This window comes from Drosophila mauritiana, chromosome 2R (genome assembly GCF_004382145.1).
Source record: "Drosophila mauritiana strain mau12 chromosome 2R, ASM438214v1, whole genome shotgun sequence".
In the NCBI taxonomy this organism is placed as follows: domain Eukaryota; kingdom Metazoa; phylum Arthropoda; class Insecta; order Diptera; family Drosophilidae; genus Drosophila; species Drosophila mauritiana.
Genome location: NC_046668.1, coordinates 6,438,363 through 6,457,666, shown reverse-complemented (window position 1 = coordinate 6,457,666; position 19,304 = coordinate 6,438,363). Strand labels below are relative to the sequence as shown.

At 48.7% G+C, this 19,304-nt stretch overlaps 8 protein-coding genes across 12 annotated transcripts; 5 read left to right on the top strand and 3 right to left on the bottom strand.

Moving 5' to 3' along the window:
* Positions 1 to 15: 15 nt before the first annotated feature.
* Positions 16 to 2,278, top strand: LOC117138268 (mitochondrial-processing peptidase subunit alpha). The gene is made up of 6 exons (XM_033300233.1): positions 16 to 214; positions 299 to 677; positions 739 to 1,155; positions 1,212 to 1,352; positions 1,406 to 1,910; positions 1,978 to 2,278. The coding sequence occupies exons 1-6, from the start codon at positions 159 to 161 to the stop codon at positions 2,148 to 2,150; spliced, it is 1,671 nt and encodes a 556-aa protein (XP_033156124.1). The 5' UTR covers positions 16 to 158; the 3' UTR covers positions 2,151 to 2,278.
* Positions 2,270 to 6,660, bottom strand: LOC117138264 (ribonuclease 3). The gene is made up of 3 exons (XM_033300228.1): positions 5,052 to 6,660; positions 2,669 to 4,993; positions 2,270 to 2,604 (listed from the first exon to the last, which is right to left on the bottom strand). Exons 1-3 carry the CDS (start codon positions 6,571 to 6,573, stop codon positions 2,471 to 2,473), a joined length of 3,981 nt encoding a protein of 1,326 aa, XP_033156119.1. The 5' UTR covers positions 6,574 to 6,660; the 3' UTR covers positions 2,270 to 2,470.
* Positions 6,661 to 6,701: 41 nt separating this feature from the next.
* Positions 6,702 to 8,042, top strand: LOC117138275 (ribonuclease H1). The gene is made up of 5 exons (XM_033300242.1): positions 6,702 to 7,079; positions 7,136 to 7,192; positions 7,245 to 7,480; positions 7,536 to 7,806; positions 7,867 to 8,042. Exons 1-5 carry the CDS (start codon positions 6,738 to 6,740, stop codon positions 7,960 to 7,962), a joined length of 1,002 nt encoding a protein of 333 aa, XP_033156133.1. The 5' UTR covers positions 6,702 to 6,737; the 3' UTR covers positions 7,963 to 8,042.
* A 52-nt stretch (positions 8,043 to 8,094) lies between these two features.
* LOC117138277 lies at positions 8,095 to 9,442 on the top strand. Of its 2 annotated transcripts, none has more exons than XM_033300245.1 (4): positions 8,095 to 8,242; positions 8,304 to 8,436; positions 8,494 to 8,642; positions 8,705 to 9,442. In XM_033300245.1, exons 1-4 carry the CDS (start codon positions 8,112 to 8,114, stop codon positions 9,111 to 9,113), a joined length of 822 nt encoding a protein of 273 aa, XP_033156136.1. In that variant the 5' UTR covers positions 8,095 to 8,111; the 3' UTR covers positions 9,114 to 9,442. The 2 variants fall into 2 exon arrangements, with proteins under 2 accessions (XP_033156136.1, XP_033156137.1); XM_033300246.1 differs by having other exon boundaries at positions 8,494 to 8,647; positions 8,705 to 8,912.
* Positions 9,171 to 12,908, bottom strand: LOC117138269 (putative inorganic phosphate cotransporter). Of its 3 annotated transcripts, XM_033300235.1 has the most exons (5): positions 11,206 to 11,838; positions 11,069 to 11,127; positions 10,801 to 11,010; positions 10,283 to 10,737; positions 9,171 to 10,218 (listed from the first exon to the last, which is right to left on the bottom strand). In XM_033300235.1, the coding sequence occupies exons 3-5, from the start codon at positions 10,958 to 10,960 to the stop codon at positions 9,484 to 9,486; spliced, it is 1,350 nt and encodes a 449-aa protein (XP_033156126.1). In that variant the 5' UTR covers positions 10,961 to 11,010; positions 11,069 to 11,127; positions 11,206 to 11,838; the 3' UTR covers positions 9,171 to 9,483. The 3 variants fall into 3 exon arrangements, with proteins under 3 accessions (XP_033156126.1, XP_033156127.1, XP_033156125.1); XM_033300236.1 differs by lacking the exons at positions 11,069 to 11,127; positions 11,206 to 11,838 and adding an exon at positions 12,830 to 12,908; XM_033300234.1 differs by having other exon boundaries at positions 11,069 to 11,838.
* On the top strand, positions 11,767 to 13,181 carry LOC117138458 (probable lysine-specific demethylase 4A). The gene is made up of 3 exons (XM_033300585.1): positions 11,767 to 11,790; positions 11,925 to 12,415; positions 12,473 to 13,181. The coding sequence occupies exons 1-3, from the start codon at positions 11,767 to 11,769 to the stop codon at positions 12,846 to 12,848; spliced, it is 891 nt and encodes a 296-aa protein (XP_033156476.1). The 3' UTR covers positions 12,849 to 13,181.
* A 100-nt stretch (positions 13,182 to 13,281) lies between these two features.
* Positions 13,282 to 15,693, top strand: LOC117138274 (odorant receptor 43b). Its single transcript, XM_033300241.1, has 3 exons — positions 13,282 to 14,338; positions 14,668 to 15,025; positions 15,088 to 15,693. Exons 1-3 carry the CDS (start codon positions 13,563 to 13,565, stop codon positions 15,163 to 15,165), a joined length of 1,212 nt encoding a protein of 403 aa, XP_033156132.1. The 5' UTR covers positions 13,282 to 13,562; the 3' UTR covers positions 15,166 to 15,693.
* On the bottom strand, positions 15,343 to 19,161 carry LOC117138266 (cullin homolog 1). Of its 2 annotated transcripts, none has more exons than XM_033300229.1 (4): positions 19,029 to 19,161; positions 17,300 to 18,407; positions 16,192 to 17,238; positions 15,343 to 16,128 (listed from the first exon to the last, which is right to left on the bottom strand). In XM_033300229.1, the coding sequence occupies exons 2-4, from the start codon at positions 18,173 to 18,175 to the stop codon at positions 15,727 to 15,729; spliced, it is 2,325 nt and encodes a 774-aa protein (XP_033156120.1). In that variant the 5' UTR covers positions 18,176 to 18,407; positions 19,029 to 19,161; the 3' UTR covers positions 15,343 to 15,726. The 2 variants fall into 2 exon arrangements, with proteins under 2 accessions (XP_033156120.1, XP_033156121.1); XM_033300230.1 differs by having other exon boundaries at positions 19,132 to 19,149.
* Between the last annotated feature and the right edge of the window lie 143 nt (positions 19,162 to 19,304).

Here is a 19,304-nt window from a genome sequence, read left to right as displayed (position 1 = left end):
CTGACACTTATGTCTAGAGCACAAGAAGAAGAAATCAACATTTTTTTCTTCGAAATTCAATCGTTTAAAAGCGTAAAAAAAATGTGTTTCTGAATCAAATTCAAATATAATTCATATAATTCTGTAAATACCGTTACAAAACCCAAAATCACCAACACATGATGAACGGGCGCAGCATCGGCATGCTGAAAAAGCTCAGGCACACCTGGCGCACGTAAGAATCTCGCGGGGTGGTGAAAAGTGGGCTGTTATGAAGCCGGCGAAACTAATAAGTGCCCTATTTCCAAACACAATGCAGGTTTCCACGCCTCATGGCCACCAAGGTGACCAGTCTGGGTGGCGACGAGGTGGGCAGTGGCACTGGAATCGGCCAGATCACCGGCGGCGTGCGTACGAGTGATGGGCCACAGAAGGTGAACACGCCTTCCAAGGAGATTGTCACCCACCTGCCGCCTCTCACCGAGCCACTGCCCAACCTGCCCGAGGCCGTTTACGCAGCTCCTCTGGCGGAGAGCGCCATTACGAAGGTAACGACGCTGCCGAATGGTCTGCGGATCGCCTCGGAACCGCGATACGGACAGTTTTGCACAGTGGGCCTGGTTATCGACTCCGGGCCGCGCTACGAAGTCGCGTACCCCAGCGGCGTGTCGCACTTTCTCGAAAAGCTAGCCTTTAATGTGAGTCAAGTTGCGCTTATGTAATGTAGGATCTCGGCTAATCCGGCTACTCATTCCAAAGTCCACAGTCAACTTTCCCAACAAGGACGCCATACTTAAGGAGCTGGAGAAGAACGGAGGCATTTGCGACTGTCAGAGCTCGCGGGACACGCTCATTTATGCCGCCAGCATCGACAGCCGGGCCATTGATTCCGTGACGCGTCTGCTGGCGGACGTGACTTTGCGGCCCACACTTAGCGATCAGGAGGTGAGTCTGGCCAGGCGTGCCGTCAACTTTGAGCTGGAGACTCTGGGCATGCGGCCTGAGCAGGAGCCCATACTGATGGACATGATCCACGCGGCAGCCTTCAGAGACAATACCTTGGGCCTGCCCAAGCTATGTCCCCTTGAGAACCTGGACCACATAGACCGCAATGTGCTGATGAACTACCTTAAGTACCATCACTCTCCCAAGCGCATGGTCATTGCTGGTGTAGGCGTAAGTGTGCAAAATCACTTGTATACTCGAATTTCAGTTAAAGAATATCTTTCCAGGTGGATCATGATGAGCTGGTTAACCATGTGCAAAGATACTTTGTGGATGACAAAGCCATCTGGGAAACGGAAGCCCTACAGGACTTGGGACCCAAGCAAGTAGATACGTCTATTGCACAATACACTGGCGGATTAGTAAAGGTGAGTGCTATAATACTTTGATTGACTTCTCAATGAACATGAATTGCCCATAGGAACAATGCGAAATCCCAATTTATGCGGCCGCTGGGCTACCAGAGCTGGCCCACGTAATTCTCGGGTTTGAGGGCTGTTCCCACCAGGACAAGGACTTCGTTCCCTTGTGCGTCCTGAATATCATGATGGGCGGTGGTGGATCCTTCTCCGCAGGCGGTCCTGGCAAGGGCATGTACTCGCGCCTGTATACCAAGGTGTTAAACCGCTTCCATTGGATGTACAGCGCCACGGCCTACAATCACGCTTACGGCGACTGCGGTCTCTTCTGTGTTCACGGTAGCGCACCGCCACAGCACATGAACGACATGGTCGAGGTGCTGACCCGCGAGATGATGGGCATGGCCGCAGAGCCAGGCCGTGAAGAGCTTATGCGCTCGAAGATCCAGCTTCAGTCCATGCTGCTGATGAATCTGGAGTCAAGACCCGTTGTGTTCGAGGATGTGGGCCGCCAAGTGCTGGCAACGGGGCAGCGAAAACGACCGCAGCATTTTATTAAGGAAATTGGTAAAAGCATCTCAATTAATCAATCATTTAATGCATATCAATTAAAACTCGTTAATTCATATTGCAGAAAGTGTAACTGCCGCCGATATCCAACGCGTTGCTCAACGTCTCCTGAGCTCCCCGCCTTCTGTGGCCGCCCGCGGCGACATCCATAATCTTCCCGAGATGAGCCACATAACCAATGCGTTCAGTGGTTCAGGACGTACCGGGCTGGGACGTAGGCTTTCCTTGTTCAAATAGCGCTGGGTGTGAGACCGCCTCCATTGGATATCATTTCGCTTTTTTTACAATATTATGCGAATGGCAACCGTGTTAAGTTTAAATTGGCTAAAAACCAAAATTCCCAAAAATTCGACTCGTTTATTTTATTTGCTGCTTTAATGATGTTTTTAATTAGGAACAAACCTCAAATACAGGGGAATCTTTGTCCTGATAGCAAAGGGGAGAATTACATTTTCTATATGAGCGATTTATTAAGATAACCCATTACATTTTAACACCGCTCCCACGATTCTCTTACTAAATTCGGGCCCCTACTTCTATAGCATCCGCGAAGCTGTTCATCCCTGTGAAGATTGTGAAGACACCGAGGAACACTTCTTTAATCGGCGCTTGCACTTCGGAGAAGAGGTTGAGCCATCACTATCACTGCTGCTGCTGCTGCTACTTCCACTTCTGTTACTTTTTAAGGGCACTAGAAATGAAAAGAATACCTATAGATATTCGTGTATCACAGCACACCGCATCTATTAACTTACATGTTGGACTCTTGGGAGCAGTGCTTTCAAAGTCTTCGTCTTCCGGCAACTCGTCACTGGAAATGTTCTCGTGCATGCGATATTGCTTAGGAAGATGGCTCTCATCCTGAAGCGGTGTCGCATATTTGGGCCGCTTGATTTTTTCGTCTTGGGGCTGCCGATCACTGTCGTTGTCCAACTCGTTTCCAGTTTGTTTCTTTATGCTCTTGGCGATCACGCGCTTTTGGTGATCCAGCTGGGGAAACAGGTCCCTCGAGTTCTCCAGCGCCTGCTTAGCGGCGTTCATCTCCGCCTGCTGAATGGAGGAGCCGCTTGAAGTGGCCAGACGCTTTGAGCGGAAATAAACGGCCACCTTGTATACCCGCGTATTGGTTGGACCACTGGCCTCCACCACCTTGTAGTAGGGAATGTCCGGCTCGCCGCCATCCATTGTGCGAAGGGTGAGGCAGCACTGCTGCAGCTTCGACTTGGGATCGTTCCAGTCCTGATTCATGATAAACAGCTGGAGTCGCGGGAACAAACATACGTGGCAAAACTGCTCACAATACAGGAGACCTTTGTCCACGTACAGGGCGCCTAGGAATGCCTCCAGCAGATCGGCACGATCTTTAGTCTTCAAGTCAGCCTTGGGATTGGCATACACGGCATATTTGGGCATTCCCAAATCATCACAGACCACCGCTTGAGTGCGGTTATTGACCAATGAGGAGCGTAGGAGGGACAAGTGGCCCTCGTGGTGCTCAGGGAAGTGACGATACAGGTACTCCGAGCAAATCAGCTGGAGCACCGTGTCGCCCAAGAACTCTAATCGCTGATTGGACCCAAGGGTCAAGTGGGTGAATCCAATGGAGCGATCGGTAAACGCGCGAGCCAAAAGCCGAATGTGCTTAAACTTGATTCCAATTGAGTCCTCGAATTTCGTTAACTCCTTAAGCACACGGTAGGAATCAATACAGCTGCGATCCCCAAGTGGCTCTTGTTCCTGCAACGGGTGCTCCGGCAGATTCTTCCAGATACTTAGCAGTTTCTCGTCCTGCCGGAAGAGTGCATCCGTGAACACCTCATCTGCCACCTTTATTCCACCATCCAACAGAAGCGCGCCCATTAGCGCTTCAAAACAGTTGGCCATTGCGTGACGCAGTTCCAACTCGTGGCACAGATCGGATCCGTGTGCGTACAGCATAAACTCTTCCAGTTGCAACTTTTTCGCCAACAGAGCCAAGTGCTGGTTTTGGACAATTGCCGCTCGGTAAGTGGCCAAACCACCCTCCTCCAGTTCAGGGAACATAAAAAACAGATGGATCGAGCTGAGGAATTCTACCACAGCATCACCGAGGAACTCTAGTCTCTCATTGTGGGTTATGTTCGAAACAGTCTCTTGATCCTTGCCAAATCTGGACATAATGCTCACTAAGGTGTTGATACCCCGCTTGCGTGTGTTCATGTAGTGGATCTTGCGATCTCCATACTCCGGCTGACGAATTCCGCAGTTAGTCAGCGAATTGCGAGCGTGATCCGGATTGGTACCGTAGTTCTCCTTGTATGAGGGATGCGTAAGTGCCAATTGGAGAAGGTACCGATTTTTAAAGCGGTACCCGATACTCTCCTCTAGCAGGTCCAGCGACTTGTGAAAGCGAAGGTGACCAGTTAGGACAGGAATCAACATGGCATGCTGCACAACGTCGCACATAATGCCAGTGCGATAGAAGCCCTCCGAGCTGATCGCCACTGTGATATTTCGTTTCATGCGCCCCTGAGTTCGCATCTCCTGAAGACGTTGCTCCTTCTCCTCTAGCTTGCGCTTGTCCTTAAAAGAGGGCTTCGACATGTTGGCCATCAGATGACGATACTTAACGTACTCTCGCCACGCCTTCTGGTACTCTGGATTGCCCGCGTAGCTTAGCTGCGGATGACAAATGCCGAAGTGCACGATCGCTGGGTGTGAGATTCCAGTCTCGCGATCTACGCACTCGGGCAAATCGGAGTTATTCCTGTCCAATTGGTCAACACGCAGCGAACACGGCTTATAACCCGGCTTAGTGACCAGCATTCCCTTTATGAAGTCCACGTAGTTTTGCCACTCGCTCTGACTAATCTGGTTAAGATGCAGCAGTTGCTGCCTTTCCACCAGCTGTGCAGAATTATCCAGCAAGTAACGGAGTACTTCGACCATGGCCAAAACCTCCTTTCCATTATCTGGCAGGTCGCGGACGAAACGCGGAAAGAAGTGAAAAGCTGGGCAGGATTCCTCGACGCTTCCGGACGCTAAGTTGGGCATTAGATTAAAGTCTACCAGCTCCAGCAGTTCATGAAACAGGTATTTGACTGAAATTGAGATAAGATGTAAGTAATGCCCATAAAGATAAATCTCAATTTCACTTACAAAAAAGGTCTAGCTCATGGATGGTGAAGTTCTCGGGCATCTTCTCCTCCTCGTACTCAATAGTGTACTCGATGTTGAAGCGGATCACCTTGCAGACGGGCAGATCGGAGAGACGCACATGCGAGAGAAGTGAGAAGCCCTCGAACAGAAACTCGTGCTCATCATGCTTGATAATGGTGGGTGTCTTTGTCAGGAAGTTAGTGGGCGGTGAGATGCTGATCCTGTAGTGGAACAGCTTGCCTGCATTGTTGCTGTTTGGATCGCACAATTTGTAGCCAGTCTCGCCCGGATATATGCCGTGCCGAATGCCAATGCGCCGGGACTTGGCTGAGCAGCGGCAAAGAGGTCCGTCGTTCATCTCACCGGCGTCGTTGTGCCAGAGATCTGCGTGCACACGCTGCGGATGTTGCACCTTGCGCGAAAGCTCCTCCATACAGCAGTCCTGCTCGATCTTAAAAGCGTCTTCGTCGGAGTCGTCATCGGAGGAGGAGGACGAGGAGCAGGCTTCCGACTTGTGTTTATGCTTGCAAACACGCCGGCGAGCCTTTCTTGGAGGCGGCACGTAAACGGGTAGCTTCTCGCGTACGCGCTCTGCTCTCTTCAGGAGCTCCTCATCGAATAGGTTGCACAGCTTTTGCAGCCGCGCCCGACCTCTGACCTCGTTTTCACTCTTCGTGCGCTCGTAGTAGAGCTCCGCTGGCGATGATCGCACCCAGGATTCGACTGGGGCATCCGCCTCGCTGAGGGCGTTCATCTTCTTCACATAGTCCTCTGGTTTTTCGCAGAAGTTAGAACACCACTGTCTCAGCAGACGGTCCCTCTCGGTCTCCACCTTCGGTTTGGGCCTAGTCTTCTCTAAGGGCTCATTTCTCTCCCTCTCGTGATAGCTACGTGGGGAATAGTCATCGCTGGCTTGGCTCCTGGCTGCAGATCCATAGTATCCGTGTTGCGACCCCTTTGGCTGCCTGTGGGCATAGTGTCCGTGTCGTGGCTCGTGGGCATATCGGCCCTCCGGAATTTGACGGTGTTCCTGATCATGTCTTTGTTCATACCGCCTACCCGAGCTATAGCCGGGATAATGGTGGTAGCCTTGACTGGAGCTGTTGGAATTGTACCTCTGCCTTTCGGATGGTGGTCGATAGTTAGACGAATAGGCAGGATAGCGGTCTGGGTATTTATAGCTTTCATAGAGGAAGGATGATCCGGATGCCGGGTACTGGTATTGGTAATGGGGCTCCTGGCCAACGTACTTCTGTGCTGGTTCGTTATAAGCATATCCCTCGTAGCCGTACGCTGGTGGTTGCTGGTACGGATCATAGCTAGGTACTGAGCTGGCATAAGGTGCCGGTGTCTCCGGATATACGTAATCCGAAGACTTCGAGCTCTGAGAATGGGAATCATTTGAAGAATAGTTGTGAGAGGGAACACCTACTCCTGGCGGAGATAGATCTTCTTCTGGCGGAGGTGGCGGGGGCGGAGGAGCAGGCTGGACTGGAGGCGGAGGCAAAGGCGGCTGGTACATTGCGATGTTTTGGGAAAACCTTTGGTAAAATCCACAATTGTACTTTTTTCCACCCACACCTTTTACCACGACTTGAATGATCTGGCAACACGCCCGGTTTGTTTACACTCGCACATCCGGCAAGGCCGTGCCACATATGTTTCGATAGACAACGCAAGAAAATTATGTTACTCCCGCGGTATTTTTGCTGGAACCTCCAACGCTGCACGATGGCCTTTTACGCTGTAGCTAGTGGGCGGAAGTCTGGAGTCTACGGCTCTTGGGCGGAGTGCGAGGAGCAGGTTAAGGGCTTCAAGAACGCCAAATACAAGAAATTTAAGACACGCCAGGAAGCGGATCAGTTCGTTAATGGCTGTAAGTCGTATGTTCCGCAGGATGTGGCCGTGCCGCTGGGCAAGGGAAAGGCGCCACTGGCCAGTTGGAAGAACAGTATCAAAGTGAATGAGAGCCCCAAATACACAGAGGAGTGGCCCGAAGAGGATCACGACCTAGCCGAGGATGATCTGGTAGGCATGAATATACATACAAACATTTGCAGAGTCCTGACCTTCCCTCCTTTCAGAATGCGGCCATGAACGAGGTGGAGGGAGATCCCAAGCCATCTAGTAGTAGCAATTTAGTAGGAGACCGAAGTACATACTGTAGAAAAAGTTAAACATAGCTCCTTTCAGGCAGACATTCTCAATCGCAAACGGAAGGTCGCGGCCAGCAGCCATATGCGCAACAAGATTCCACGACATGCATCTCAGGTCTCAGAAGCCACAGGACTCAAGCAAGTGGGTGCCTTCCAGTTTGAAATCGATGCCGAGGGCTATGTGATTGTGTACACAGACGGCTCCTGCATAGGCAATGGACAAGCCGGCGCCTGTGCCGGATATGGCGTTTATTTCGGCAAGAATCACCAGCTGTGAGTGGTAACTTCAGCACAATAACTTTTCTTTTAAGCTATAAGTTCTTTGCAGAAACGCAGCCAAGCCCGTGGAAGGACGCGTTACAAATAATGTTGGTGAAATACAAGCGGCCATTTATGCCATTAAAACAGCTCTTGACTTGGGAATACAGAAGCTGTGCATAAATACAGACTCCCAGTTTTTGATCAACTCCATAACGCTGTGGGTTGCGGGTTGGAAAAAAAGGGATTGGAAGCTAAAGAACAATCAGCCTGTTAAAAACGTCGTTGACTTCAAGGAACTGGATAAACTGCTTCAGGACAACAACATTACCGTGAAATGGGTGCGTAACTAAATTTAAATGAGGTGCTCGAATATACTTGACTTCAGTTTATATCCCTAGAACTACGTGGAGGCCCACAAGGGCATAGAGGGCAATGAAATGGCAGACAAATTGGCGCGGCAAGGATCCGCCTTGTATAAAGAGAAACATGGTTGATAAGCAATTTTAAATTTACCGTCTTTGTAGTATGTAATTGATGTGGCAACGCTGAATAAATCGAAATAAGTTACGCGACAGCCCTGGTCCAAATGTTTTTATTTACAATTTACTTCAGTCGCTTTTAAGTTAAGTTAGTTTACAAAAAAATGCATTCCAAGCGAAATAACCAGTGCTTACTGCTTACCTTGGTTTTGGGGTTACTGGGAGGAGCGGGCCATTGTTATGTAGTCGAACCACCTATTGTTCACGTGGAAATGGACAAAGCCGGCATGCACAGGTTTTTATATTGGAGAGCGGTTTATGGATTACTTAAATTAAAGTGATAAATGTTTATGCAGGACCCTCAACTACCGTCTGCGGTTCGACATTCCCCTGGTGGGCAAGGACTGCGAGTATGTGCTGCTCCAGGATTTGCCCGCATCCGTTTACATAAGCACAGACGAACTGGATGACCTGCAGCGTTTGAAGAGGGTGCGTTATCTTGGGAATTAGTTACAAGGGTTACTATAAAAAAATGTTCGTTCCCAGTTAAATGCCATCTACCCCAAATTCGTCAACATTGAAGTGGCCACGGAACGGGCGCAGCCCTTCTCCGTTTTACTGCGCGGTACACCAAAGATTACGGAATCGCTGGCTCTGCCCTTGCATTTTCGCTACCATGCCCCCAGTGATAAGCGGTGTGGTGATCTTGAGGTCTGAATTGTTTTCGTCCACTAGACTAATCAACTAATCCTCACAGATCGGCGGCCACGGTGGTCATACCCCTACCCGAGCTCTATCTCAACTGCCCGATGGTTGATAGTGCGCTCATCGAGAACGAGTTGGTTGCCCGGCCCGATAAGCTCTACTGCCTGAATGCGCCGGAAAGCCGTTTCGACGAGAACCACGTCAAGGATGGCCAGCCGACGACCATGGCTAATCTGGAGCGCTGCAACTGGAGGCGGGTGCACGTGGACTGCCAGCTGAAGATGCCGCTGCGTGCCGAGATTCCGGTAGGCCAGACTAGCGCCTACGGTCCGGTTCTGTGCGGCACCATCCTGCTGGGTTGGTCCCTGGCCCTGTGGACCATTATCCACTCGATGGCCAACACACGACGCATCAATCAGCGCCTAAACGAGCAGCGACTTCTGCAGCAAAAGGTCAAGTAACAGGCGACGAAGTCGGTGCGATTCAAGGTCAGCGATGGCTAATTAAACAATACATTCTGGCGATGACACAGGACTGTAAATATTTATTAATATGCTGCTTGCATACACAACTCACTTATTGATATAGTTAAAGCGACTTAAGCACCTTCGAAACGTGCCACACATAGTAAAGTCATATTTTGGACTTATCACACAACTAAGTCATATTAAGCTTCCCTAAGCATAAGCGTAAACATAAACCATTATCTTTAGTTATAGCTAGGCATATCCAAATAACGCTGTCACAGCGGCAAGCTTAAATAAGAATAACTTATAATTGCTACAATTAACGAGAATGTATGTACATGGCGTCCAGGTGCAAGTCGAAAGCTTAGTACCGAATGTCTTTATCTGACGTGGGAGCAATGGACTTTGAATCGTTCTCCTGGTGGCTGCGGAGCGTCATCGTGCTAGACGTCGATGGGGGTTCGTTCCACGACTGAATAGTGGCCTTGCCAAATATCACAAAAATAGTGTTGCACACTAGGTAAATTCCTCCTGTAATGAAGAACACCATGCGCCACTGGCTGGGATCCTCCTCATCCGATACGATCGCTCCCACCACCAAAGGAGCTATTATGGAGGTCACTCCCGCTATCCCATTGGTGACTCCCATCATGGGGCCGGCAAAGTTTGGCGACAGGTCGATGTGATTGATTAGATATCCGCAGGAACAGCCCGCATTGATGCCCACCGCCAGAGTCAGCAGAAGAATGGCCCACGTTTTCTCATCGGCTGTCATGTAGCCCAGCCCAATCAAACAAGCCATAGGGCCCCACTGTCCAATCGAATTAAACAGCTTTCGAGCCGTGGTGATCGATATGGTGCCTCTGTTGATGAGCAAATCCGATATGGGACTGACCACAAAGCACAGCAGTCCCATGGCAAAGTATGGCAGCGAGGAGAGGAAGGCATTGGACTTGACATTTAGCTGCAGAACCATGCTCATGTAAGTGGGCATTTCGGTGAGCAGCGTGTAGAAGCCCCAGGTGAATCCACAATGTGCGGCCAGCAGACCGTAGAAGGCTGGCGACCTAAAGATCGACATCCAGGGCACAGGCATAGACTGAAAGAAGAGGTTGCTCCATTACAATTTCTCTTCAATTGACTTATCTCTCATCTTCACTCACCTGACTGGAGCTGTTGCTGCCCGTAAGGCTTTCGATATACTCCACCTCGCCTTTGCTAATCCTGCTGGCTGTAGCCGGCTCATTGGCCGCCTGCCAGAAGAAAAGCAGCGCCCAGGCCAGGCTGAGACCACCAGAAAGGTAGAACAACCCTGGCCAACCCATGTTGGATTCGAAGATGAAGCCACTGCTGACCAGGATGACAGCCGTTCCGAACTGTGCTCCCGAATAAACGCCAGTGGTTAGCAGTCCCCGCTCCGTGCGTGGCACCCACTTAGCCAGCAGTGTGTGGACACACGGATAAACCGTGCCCTGGACCAGCCCGGTAAGGACGCGCAGAGCACAGATACTCTGCCACCCACTTTTAGCTGCAATGGGATGGAAGAAGCACAAAATACCTCCGATTGCAGTCGCCAGGCCCAGCACTAACTTGGCTCCAAATCGCTTGGCCAGCAGTCCTACAAAATTGCGAAGGAGGTGGTAAGTACGAGTAGATTCTGGCCTAGATTGCAGCCACTCACCTGCCGGCACCTGGGAGACGACATAGCCCCAGAAAAAGCTGCTGAGGATCAGGGACTTGTCCGACGTATCCCAACTGTAGAACGGAGCACCCGCGGTGGACTGTGTCATGGGCACGATGGCAGCCGAGATGTTGACCCGCTGGAAGTAGTTGATCATCATGCCCACGAACAGAAGAACCGCCTGCCAGTGTCGCACGCCAAGACCTCCAGCTGAGATGGGTATGCAAATGATTTATTTAGTTTAGAGATTAAAGATAAGCTCATTTACAGGCTAATCTCCTAAGCGGATTCGGAACTACTCTGGCTAGCAGGGGTCTTCTCTCTCCACTGGAATAATAAACCATGTCTGATCAGTTACGGAATTAACTAGCGTCTGGCCATCCGATTTATTGATTGCCCCATTACCATATAAGTGCACGGTGCAAATTGTTGTCACTTGGTCGATATTTTCTAGGACCTCAATCTACGGTTTATTGCCGTTTAACAATGCTCTGATAGTGATGATTTCATTAATTGCGGCTCCGACGGAACTCTTTGGGTTTTATTATAATAATATTTTCATTATCATTAACGCCTGCCAATGAGGAAAACAAAAGCAGATGTGTGCTCTCAATGGAAAAGTTCGCGTAGTGGAGGAGACTCCACCGTGGGACCAAACGTGTGAATACAGTCGTAAAGCTCGATTGCCTCCTCCTATGAACTGGAACTGGATGGATCTTCAGATTAGATCACCAGAAATTGCTTTCCCTGCAGATGAACACGTTGGCCAACCTTCGCGCAGTTAATAAATATTTTCTTTGTGTCAGGCCGATTTATCTCTGTTGATCCTTCATAAAGTCGTAAGTCTCGGCAGATGTCTGATAGAATATTTATCAAGATACGGTTTGCAAATATAGCCAGACGTCTGGATTGTAATAACATTGACCAAACTCTTAGGGTAGGTCTAGTGGTTTGTGAAGAGCACTTATGGAGAAGATTAAGAGAGCAGCGGTATAACTGATACTGATAGTGCTCTATACGTTGGTTATGCCATTAAGATCAAACAAGTGACGAATGCACCATGAACATACTAAAGTTCCGATATCAACTTTTGTGACGAAAAATGATTTTGCACTTGACTTTAGCAACAGAAATGCACCCAAAACCTGTATTCCATCCTCGCCGGCTATGGCAGACGTTTGGAGAAGCTGGCGAACGAAACCTTTTCTGAGAACTACCAGGAATGCAATGCCTATCTTCGCCATAAGATGACCATGATCAGTCCGAAGGTGCTGCGCCAGCACAACATACCTTACAACAAGATCACGCAGGAGGCGGGCGAAATCATGATCACATTTCCCTTCGGGTACCATGCCGGGTTCAACCATGGCTTCAACGGCGCCGAGTCGACCAACTTCGCGTCGAAGCGTTGGATCGAGTACGGCAAGCGGGCTAGTATTTGCCGATGCCGCAGCGACATGGTTAAGATCTCAATGGAGACCTTTGTGCGCCGTTTCCAGCCAGAGCGGTACGATAATTGGCTGAAAGGTCAGGACATGGGCTGTCACCCCGAGGAGCCGGGTAAAATATGCGCTGCAGCACCGCCCACTTTGAATGAGTACGAGCAACAGGAAAGGTATTACATTAGATATTGAAGTTGATTTACTTTTACTAAGATAACCTCATACTTCAGCTTACGTGCTGCCAAATTCAAGGAAGAATCTCCGCAAAAGCGAGGCTGCTCGCTGGCTGGCAATGGATGTGAAGAAAACGCGGAATCCACCGAGGATGTCGACGATAAGGCCAGCGTGAGCAGCTATAGCAGCTGCCGCCAGCTGCAGCCAGTTGTCAAACTACGCAAACTCCCAACAATTGCGTCTGTACCTGAACCATCTTCCGCGCCCAAGAGATACGACTTCAACACTGAGGCTGTGGTGCGCGTAAAGCGGCTATGGAATGAACTGCCCTGTCCCGATCCCGGGGCCAACCTGCTCACCAACGGTGTAGTAAAGAACACCAAACGTATGCGCTTCCAGACAAAAGTACTCACACTTGACGACGAGGATTGAGGATTCCAGATGTGGCACTGCTTGCTGGCAGTTTTTTGATCTCCTTGTTAGATTTTCGCGCCGCAGCAATCAAAGATCTAGTAGTGATATTCTTCTGGTAAATTTTTATACATTTTAAGCAGACATGACGACATCACAAAGAAGATATGTGTGTATAATTTAGGAGACAAGCAAATTCTTGCAATCAAATATGTTCTTGGATCAAATATGTTTAAATTTTTAAGCTGTAGCTGTAGGACAGACTGCATTTTTCCGTTCACATTTTAATTTATCAAGTGTCTGTTCCCACCGAAAGAAGTATTGCAACACAATTTAAATCTGATAAAGCCAAAATCGTTTTTTAAAGAACACCCCAAAGGCCAATGTCTATAATCACACAGAAATGTCGTTTAATAATTTGATATGTTATGACATGTGTAAAACTCTTTGCTACCGAAAGAGAAACGCCTACTAAATTGGCAACCATTAATTAAGAACTATCAGAACGTATCATTTTTTTAAAGAACACCCTAAAGGCCAATGTCTATAATCACACAGATATATCGGTTAATACTTTGATATGTTATGACATGTGTAAAATTCTTTGCAACCCAAAGAGAAACGCCTACAAAATTGGCAAACATTAATTAAGAACTACAAATCGCGGACTATAAAAGCATTCCGATCTCCTCCTATCGCCAGTTATTTTATAGCCTTAAACATTCGAAACTAAAGATGTTCGGACACTTTAAGCTCATCTATCCGGCTCCTATATCGGAGCCTATACGGTCTAGGGACTCGAATGCTTATATGATGGAGACGCTGCGAAATTCGGGCTTGAATTTGAAGAACGATTTCGGTATAGGCCGTAAAATTTGGAGGGTTTTTTCGTTCACCTACAATATGCTGATACTTCCCATAAGTTTCCCAATCAACTATGTGATACATCTGGCGGAGTTCCCGCCGGAGCTGCTGCTGCAATCCCTGCAATTGTGCCTCAACACTTGGTGCTTCGCTCTGAAGTTCTTCACTTTGATCATCTATACGCACCGCTTGGAGCTGGCCAACAAGCACTTTGACGAACTGGATAAGTACTGCGTGAAGCCGGCGGAGAAGCGCAAGGTTCGCGACATGGTGGCCGCCATTACCAGGCTGTACCTGACCTTCGTCGTGGTCTACGTCCTCTACGCCACCTCCACGCTACTGGACGGACTACTGCACCAACGTGTTCCGTACAATACGTACTATCCGTTCATAAACTGGCGAGTCGATCGGACCCAGATGTACATCCAGAGTTTTCTGGAGTACTTCACCGTGGGTTATGCCATATATGTGGCCACGGCCACCGATTCCTATCCTGTGATTTACGTGGCAGCCCTGCGAACTCATATTCTCTTGCTCAAGGACCGCATCATTTACTTGGGCGATCCCAGCAACGAGGGTATCAGCGACCCGAGCTACATGTTTAAATCGTTGGTGGATTGTATCAAGGCACACAGAACCATGCTAAAGTAAGTCAGTTTGATCATCCTACAGGAAATATCAACTACCGTGAATTATGTTTTCACTCAACTGATCTGAATTTATTCGGAAAACTGAATAAAAGTACAACTTTTAAGAATTCCTCTACAAATCTATTTTTGAATAGAAATATCCGTTAATGCTAAATCTTTCTGAATACATAAGAGTATATTTTTACATGCAGGATAAAATAAATGGTATATCAAACGATTCGACATAAAACTATTTTATTTCAAATAAATTAGCTTACATTTTCTAAAATATATGCTTTAAGTTAAAATTTCAATGTTAAGAACCCATCCCACTGTTTCCCATGCAGTTTTTGTGATGCCATTCAACCAATCATCTCCGGCACGATATTTGCCCAATTCATCATATGCGGATCTATCCTGGGCATCATTATGATCAACATGGTGTTGTTCGCTGATCAATCGACCCGATTCGGCATAGTCACCTACGTTATGGCCGTCCTTCTGCAAACTTTTCCGCTTTGCTTCTACTGCAACGCCATCGTGGACGACTGCAACGAGCTGGCCGACGCACTTTTCCATTCCGCCTGGTGGGTGCAGGACAAGCGATACCAACGGACTGCCATCCAGTTCCTGCAGAAACTGCAGCAGCCGATGACCTTCACCGCCATGAACATATTCAATATTAATCTGGCCACTAACATCAATGTAAGTCCACTGCTCTCGGTGAGAACGGGAAAGGAAGTAAGTCCGAACTTCAATCCTTGCAGGTAGCAAAGTTCGCCTTCACCGTCTACGCCATCGCGAGCGGTATGAACCTGGACCAAAAGTTAAGCATTAAGGAATAGAAGAGAATACTCAAGAAAAATGACCGCACCAGAGGTAAACGTACATAGTTTTATGAACTTAACACTTTGCTTCGTAGAATTATAATAATCGTATATGCATACAGCGAATTATGAATAAACATAAGCTAGTTAAAACAAATATTGATCGAACAATGGGAAGTAAAGAAAATCGCTACATATTTATACCGTACAGCCCCTGCAGAAGTCTATTTGTAGGCTGGGAATCTGGAACCTTGTCCTCGGCAATTGGAATATGTTCCTACAGAGGCCGGATTCATCGGCTGTCATCTGGTCAATGGGTTCACTTGATCCCTGCGACTGGCCTTTTTTTTAAGGAGGTGCTGGGTGTCGGAAGATGAAGTTAGTGTGACGCGTTGGCGAGAATTGCACATATGAGAAGCATGGAGTATTTTTAGCTCGCTTCTAGTTCGAATGTTTCGGCGGCAGTTTATTTCGGGCTAGGAGAAGGGGAGCGGAGGGTTGACACGAATCTAAGTATATTGATGATATTTTAATGGCTGGCATAGATGAAACAGCGAAGGTTGTTCATTTAACAAAAACTTAGGCGAGATAACTATATGTGTCTTTGTGTCCCTCCATTCGCTCTAGATACTCCTTCTCGATCAGGATGTCAATGCACTTCTTGATCACGGGCACCTTAGGCTTAAAGCGCGTTGACAGCTGATTAAGCACCTCCGAAATGAGATTGGTGTGGTTGAGTCGTTTGCGCATCTTCATGATGCGGACGATCGCCGCCTGGATCAGCAATTTTCGGTCCTCCTCTATGTGCTTATGTACAGTCTCCTGCTCCACTTTAAGTTCAGTCTTCAGAGGCTGGTTGATGTTAATTCGGCGCTTCTTGTTCTTGTAATCTAGGAACAGCTCCACCGTCGACTCTGGCGTCAGCGAGTTCTCATTGTCGCTGGAGGTCAGCACCTTCGCCTTGAGCAGTATTTGCAATACCTGAAAGGAGAAGTTCTTACGTAAGCCTCAATCTATCTATCGATTGACAGGACTCAATCTCACCTGAATCAAGTTCTCCTGCTGCGTCTGTGTGTTGTCCTGCAGTTGCTGGACAGTAAAACTGAGCTGATCGTTAAACTGGAGCAGCACTGACATTTGGAAGGTGCTGGCCTGTAGGGTGTAGGTGGAGGAATTATTGCGGTTGACGTTCATTATCAGTTCGCCCTTGCACATCTGATACAACCAGTTGAGCTTGCGACCAGAGTGGCGGGCGGCGTAGAACTCATTGAACTGGCGCACTGACCGCTCCAGCTCAGATGGAAGCAGGAAGTTGTTGCTCAGCTGGAAAGGCCAAGAGCCTGAGGACAGGACCTCGATGCCAAAGTCTATTTCCATGGTCAAGTTCTTCTCGGCCAGGTACTGCTTAAAGTACGAGTTCAAGTCCTTTGAGACGCCAATGTCCTGGAACATCCGCTGAAGCTTGACGGTGTATTCGTAACCACACGTCTGCTTCAGTTTGGAGATCATCATAGCCTCGGCATCATCCGAAGCCGATGTGTGGTTAACCAAGCGCTTAGCAAGCATCTTGGAGTAATATTTTTGGAAGACGTCCTTATCCTCGATATACTTGAACACGACCATCACCTGGTTAAGATTGTCCTCAAGCTCCTTGTCCTCGGGATTTTTCGAGGACTTTTTTAACAACAGATCGCAGTACTTGGCCAGCAATTCTGGCGACTTGCTAGCACTGTTTGCGATCGTGACCACGTTCGAGTTTATAAACTTTCCACACGCCTTATCCAAAGCGGCCACGAATCCGTTGTCATTGTTGAACGCCGTCAGAACAAGGGCGTTGTACTTCTTGTGCACGTCTAGGATGGTCTGGACGTACGTCTTGGGATCGTTGGCCGCGTCGGTAGTGCAACACTTGGCAATGGCCTCCGTGCCCTGGTGGAGTATATGGTTCTCAAGGATGGACTTGAGATCTGTCAGGTTTTTGGACGAGAGGGCGACCAAGGAGTACATCCGTTTCAGATCATCGTTTCGGTCTGCGTTGAGCAGATTCTGAAACTCGGTGTGAAAGATTTTCAGATGTTTTTCGATAAGAACCTGAAAGACATTGATTCGGTTAGTATGCGGCTTTAAGGTTGGACACGGTAGGCAATCCCACCTGTTCGCATGTGGACTTCAGCGCATCCGCCGTGGTCTCGTGCAGATAGGAAAGACCGTTCTTTGAATTAAAGCCGCGAACACGCTGCGTCTCCTCCTCCAGCCTGTTTTCGACGTGCTTCAGATACTCGGTGACCGTGTTGGTGGACAGGAAAGCGTCCGACTCCTTCTCATAGAAGGCATACGTGTCTGCGATGAACTTGCTCTCGAAGTTGTCCTTGTAGACGGATAACTTCTGCTGTTCGGCATCGCTATCCTCCTCGTTAAAGCTGAGCTCCACGTAGCACTCGATAACGTCGCGGACCAGCGACCGGTTGATGAGCTTGCCTTGACGTTCCTCCTCAATGGACTTGAGCACTGCCTTGGTGACCGGCTCGTTCAGCACTTGGAACAAATGCCCCTTCCAGGCAACAAGGGCCAGTCGGTAGATCTTGTAGATACCCTTCTGCCCCTCCTCGCACTCGCGCTTCACCCAGTTGCGATTCAGGTAGTTGCAGATGCCGTCCAGAACGGTACTGGAGAACTGGTACGACTTCCACTGTTTGGTGTAGCGCGACAGGAGCACCTCCTCGCCGCTGATGGCCTTGAACTTGGTAAGCAGCTCACTTAGGTATGACTTGAGAAATTGCTCCAGCCGGTCGTACAGCTTCTTGCCTACCAGTTGTGCACCGCCTGTCTTTCCGCTGCTCCGTCCGCTTGGAGCTGCACTCACGCTGGTGCAGTAGTCGTAGACGTGCGTATAGAAACGCATGTACTGGCTGCGGGTGAGGGACTTCTCGTGCTCAAACACCTGTAGAATGCCCTCGACCAATTCACTCCAGATATCGTCCAGGTTGACGAGTTTCTGTGTGGTCTGGGAATTGCCGGAGCGGTTCATTCTGGCGGCGGTGGGTTGTGGCAACGGCCTTCTGCCTTCTTCCACTGGAGGATGCTGTCCCTGCAGTGGCGCTGGGCTGGAGAAGGCAATGACCCTAGGTGGCGAATGCTGCGCGGGCGACAAGGGATTGCTGCTGCTTTCCAGGTGGCGTCGTTTCGCGGCTCTCGTCCTGGGAGCTGTGGCCGGAATCTTGACGAATCGGTGTTCCAATTTTGGAATTTAAAGTGTCAATCTGCAGGCGAGACAAATCGGTACAGAAATGGAATGGGATTGGGAATGAAGTAGGCCTCGCCACGTTAAAAGCGACGACCCGAAGGTCGCCTATTATGATCCAATGTCACAGCAATAAAAGAGAGGCTTGCGGAATACACACACACACACACATGCACGCACCGAGCTCAAGCTGTAATGCAATGCGCGGTGGTCGGACATGCCCTGCAATGTAGGGTATTGGCCAATCGCATGGCAGGTGAAGCCCCACCACCACCCCCGCTTATCGATAGATCGTGTTCGAAAACCCAACTTCCTGGTTAAATAAACACTCGCATGCACACATATGCAGTCGCCCTCGCCTTCACACATACACCCACACAAAGGCACATAAAGCCAAGAGAAAAGATAGCGCACATAACCATTTCACAACTAAATAGTTAACATTTTTCCGATATTCACATAGCTCCCCCCGAACGAAATTAATTTTCGTGGAAAATTGAGCCGTGCGCCTGAGTTTTCTTTTCGTGACGTCGAGATTTGATTTCCCCTTGGAGCACACACACTTTTTCTCTTTTGTTCGCCATTTTCAAAGCCCGAAATCCCCGTGTCTATGCATTTCCCTCATTTTGCTTTATATTACCTGTTGCCAGACGCTGTTAAAATTAAAACTAAACTAAATTAAAATTGTGTTTCACGGTTTTACTTATAATTAAATTAATTTTTTTTCTGTGAAAATTACTAACTTTCGTTTATTCCTAACTATTAAAATGAGTGACCGTTCGGCCATTGCGCTGTAAAGCCCGCGACGATGGTATCGCGTTAGACCAACTCTGCGGATACTATCGATGGCGATCTATTTATTGGCGCCACTATTGGCGGCGATCTCATGTTTCAGGGAATTTTTTACACGGATTAT

What these genes read in the sequence shown, in the direction of transcription:
- LOC117138268 (XM_033300233.1), top strand. Translation starts at nt 159, where the DNA reads ATGATGAACGGGCGCAGCATCGGCATGCTGAAAAAGCTCAGGCACACC. An exon ending in TCGAAAAGCTAGCCTTTAAT is followed by an intron (nt 678 to 738) that starts GTGAGTCAAGTT and finishes CTCATTCCAAAG; the next exon opens with TCCACAGTCAACTTTCCCAA. An exon ending in TGGTCATTGCTGGTGTAGGC is followed by an intron (nt 1,156 to 1,211) that starts GTAAGTGTGCAA and finishes ATATCTTTCCAG; the next exon opens with GTGGATCATGATGAGCTGGT.
- LOC117138264 (XM_033300228.1), bottom strand. Translation starts at nt 6,573, where the DNA reads ATGTACCAGCCGCCTTTGCCTCCGCCTCCAGTCCAGCCTGCTCCTCCG. An exon ending in CCATGAGCTAGACCTTTTTT is followed by an intron (nt 4,994 to 5,051) that starts GTAAGTGAAATT and finishes TCTCAATTTCAG; the next exon opens with TCAAATACCTGTTTCATGAA. An exon ending in TGCTCCCAAGAGTCCAACAT is followed by an intron (nt 2,605 to 2,668) that starts GTAAGTTAATAG and finishes TTTCATTTCTAG; the next exon opens with TGCCCTTAAAAAGTAACAGA.
- LOC117138275 (XM_033300242.1), top strand. Translation starts at nt 6,738, where the DNA reads ATGTTACTCCCGCGGTATTTTTGCTGGAACCTCCAACGCTGCACGATG. An exon ending in ACCTAGCCGAGGATGATCTG is followed by an intron (nt 7,080 to 7,135) that starts GTAGGCATGAAT and finishes CCCTCCTTTCAG; the next exon opens with AATGCGGCCATGAACGAGGT. An exon ending in ACAACATTACCGTGAAATGG is followed by an intron (nt 7,807 to 7,866) that starts GTGCGTAACTAA and finishes TTATATCCCTAG; the next exon opens with AACTACGTGGAGGCCCACAA.
- LOC117138277 (XM_033300245.1), top strand. Translation starts at nt 8,112, where the DNA reads ATGCATTCCAAGCGAAATAACCAGTGCTTACTGCTTACCTTGGTTTTG. An exon ending in GACAAAGCCGGCATGCACAG is followed by an intron (nt 8,243 to 8,303) that starts GTTTTTATATTG and finishes ATGTTTATGCAG; the next exon opens with GACCCTCAACTACCGTCTGC. An exon ending in CATGCCCCCAGTGATAAGCG is followed by an intron (nt 8,643 to 8,704) that starts GTGTGGTGATCT and finishes TAATCCTCACAG; the next exon opens with ATCGGCGGCCACGGTGGTCA.
- LOC117138269 (XM_033300234.1), bottom strand. Translation starts at nt 11,144, where the DNA reads ATGGTTTATTATTCCAGTGGAGAGAGAAGACCCCTGCTAGCCAGAGTA. An exon ending in CGTCTCCCAGGTGCCGGCAG is followed by an intron (nt 10,738 to 10,800) that starts GTGAGTGGCTGC and finishes GCAATTTTGTAG; the next exon opens with GACTGCTGGCCAAGCGATTT. An exon ending in GCAGCAACAGCTCCAGTCAG is followed by an intron (nt 10,219 to 10,282) that starts GTGAGTGAAGAT and finishes CTCTTCTTTCAG; the next exon opens with TCTATGCCTGTGCCCTGGAT.
- LOC117138458 (XM_033300585.1), top strand. Translation starts at nt 11,767, where the DNA reads ATGGAGAAGATTAAGAGAGCAGCG. An exon ending in AGAAGATTAAGAGAGCAGCG is followed by an intron (nt 11,791 to 11,924) that starts GTATAACTGATA and finishes ACTTGACTTTAG; the next exon opens with CAACAGAAATGCACCCAAAA. An exon ending in GAGTACGAGCAACAGGAAAG is followed by an intron (nt 12,416 to 12,472) that starts GTATTACATTAG and finishes CTCATACTTCAG; the next exon opens with CTTACGTGCTGCCAAATTCA.
- LOC117138274 (XM_033300241.1), top strand. Translation starts at nt 13,563, where the DNA reads ATGTTCGGACACTTTAAGCTCATCTATCCGGCTCCTATATCGGAGCCT. An exon ending in GCACACAGAACCATGCTAAA is followed by an intron (nt 14,339 to 14,667) that starts GTAAGTCAGTTT and finishes TTTCCCATGCAG; the next exon opens with TTTTTGTGATGCCATTCAAC. An exon ending in ATCTGGCCACTAACATCAAT is followed by an intron (nt 15,026 to 15,087) that starts GTAAGTCCACTG and finishes CAATCCTTGCAG; the next exon opens with GTAGCAAAGTTCGCCTTCAC.
- LOC117138266 (XM_033300229.1), bottom strand. Translation starts at nt 18,175, where the DNA reads ATGAACCGCTCCGGCAATTCCCAGACCACACAGAAACTCGTCAACCTG. An exon ending in TGAAGTCCACATGCGAACAG is followed by an intron (nt 17,239 to 17,299) that starts GTGGGATTGCCT and finishes AATGTCTTTCAG; the next exon opens with GTTCTTATCGAAAAACATCT. An exon ending in AGCAGGAGAACTTGATTCAG is followed by an intron (nt 16,129 to 16,191) that starts GTGAGATTGAGT and finishes TTCTCCTTTCAG; the next exon opens with GTATTGCAAATACTGCTCAA.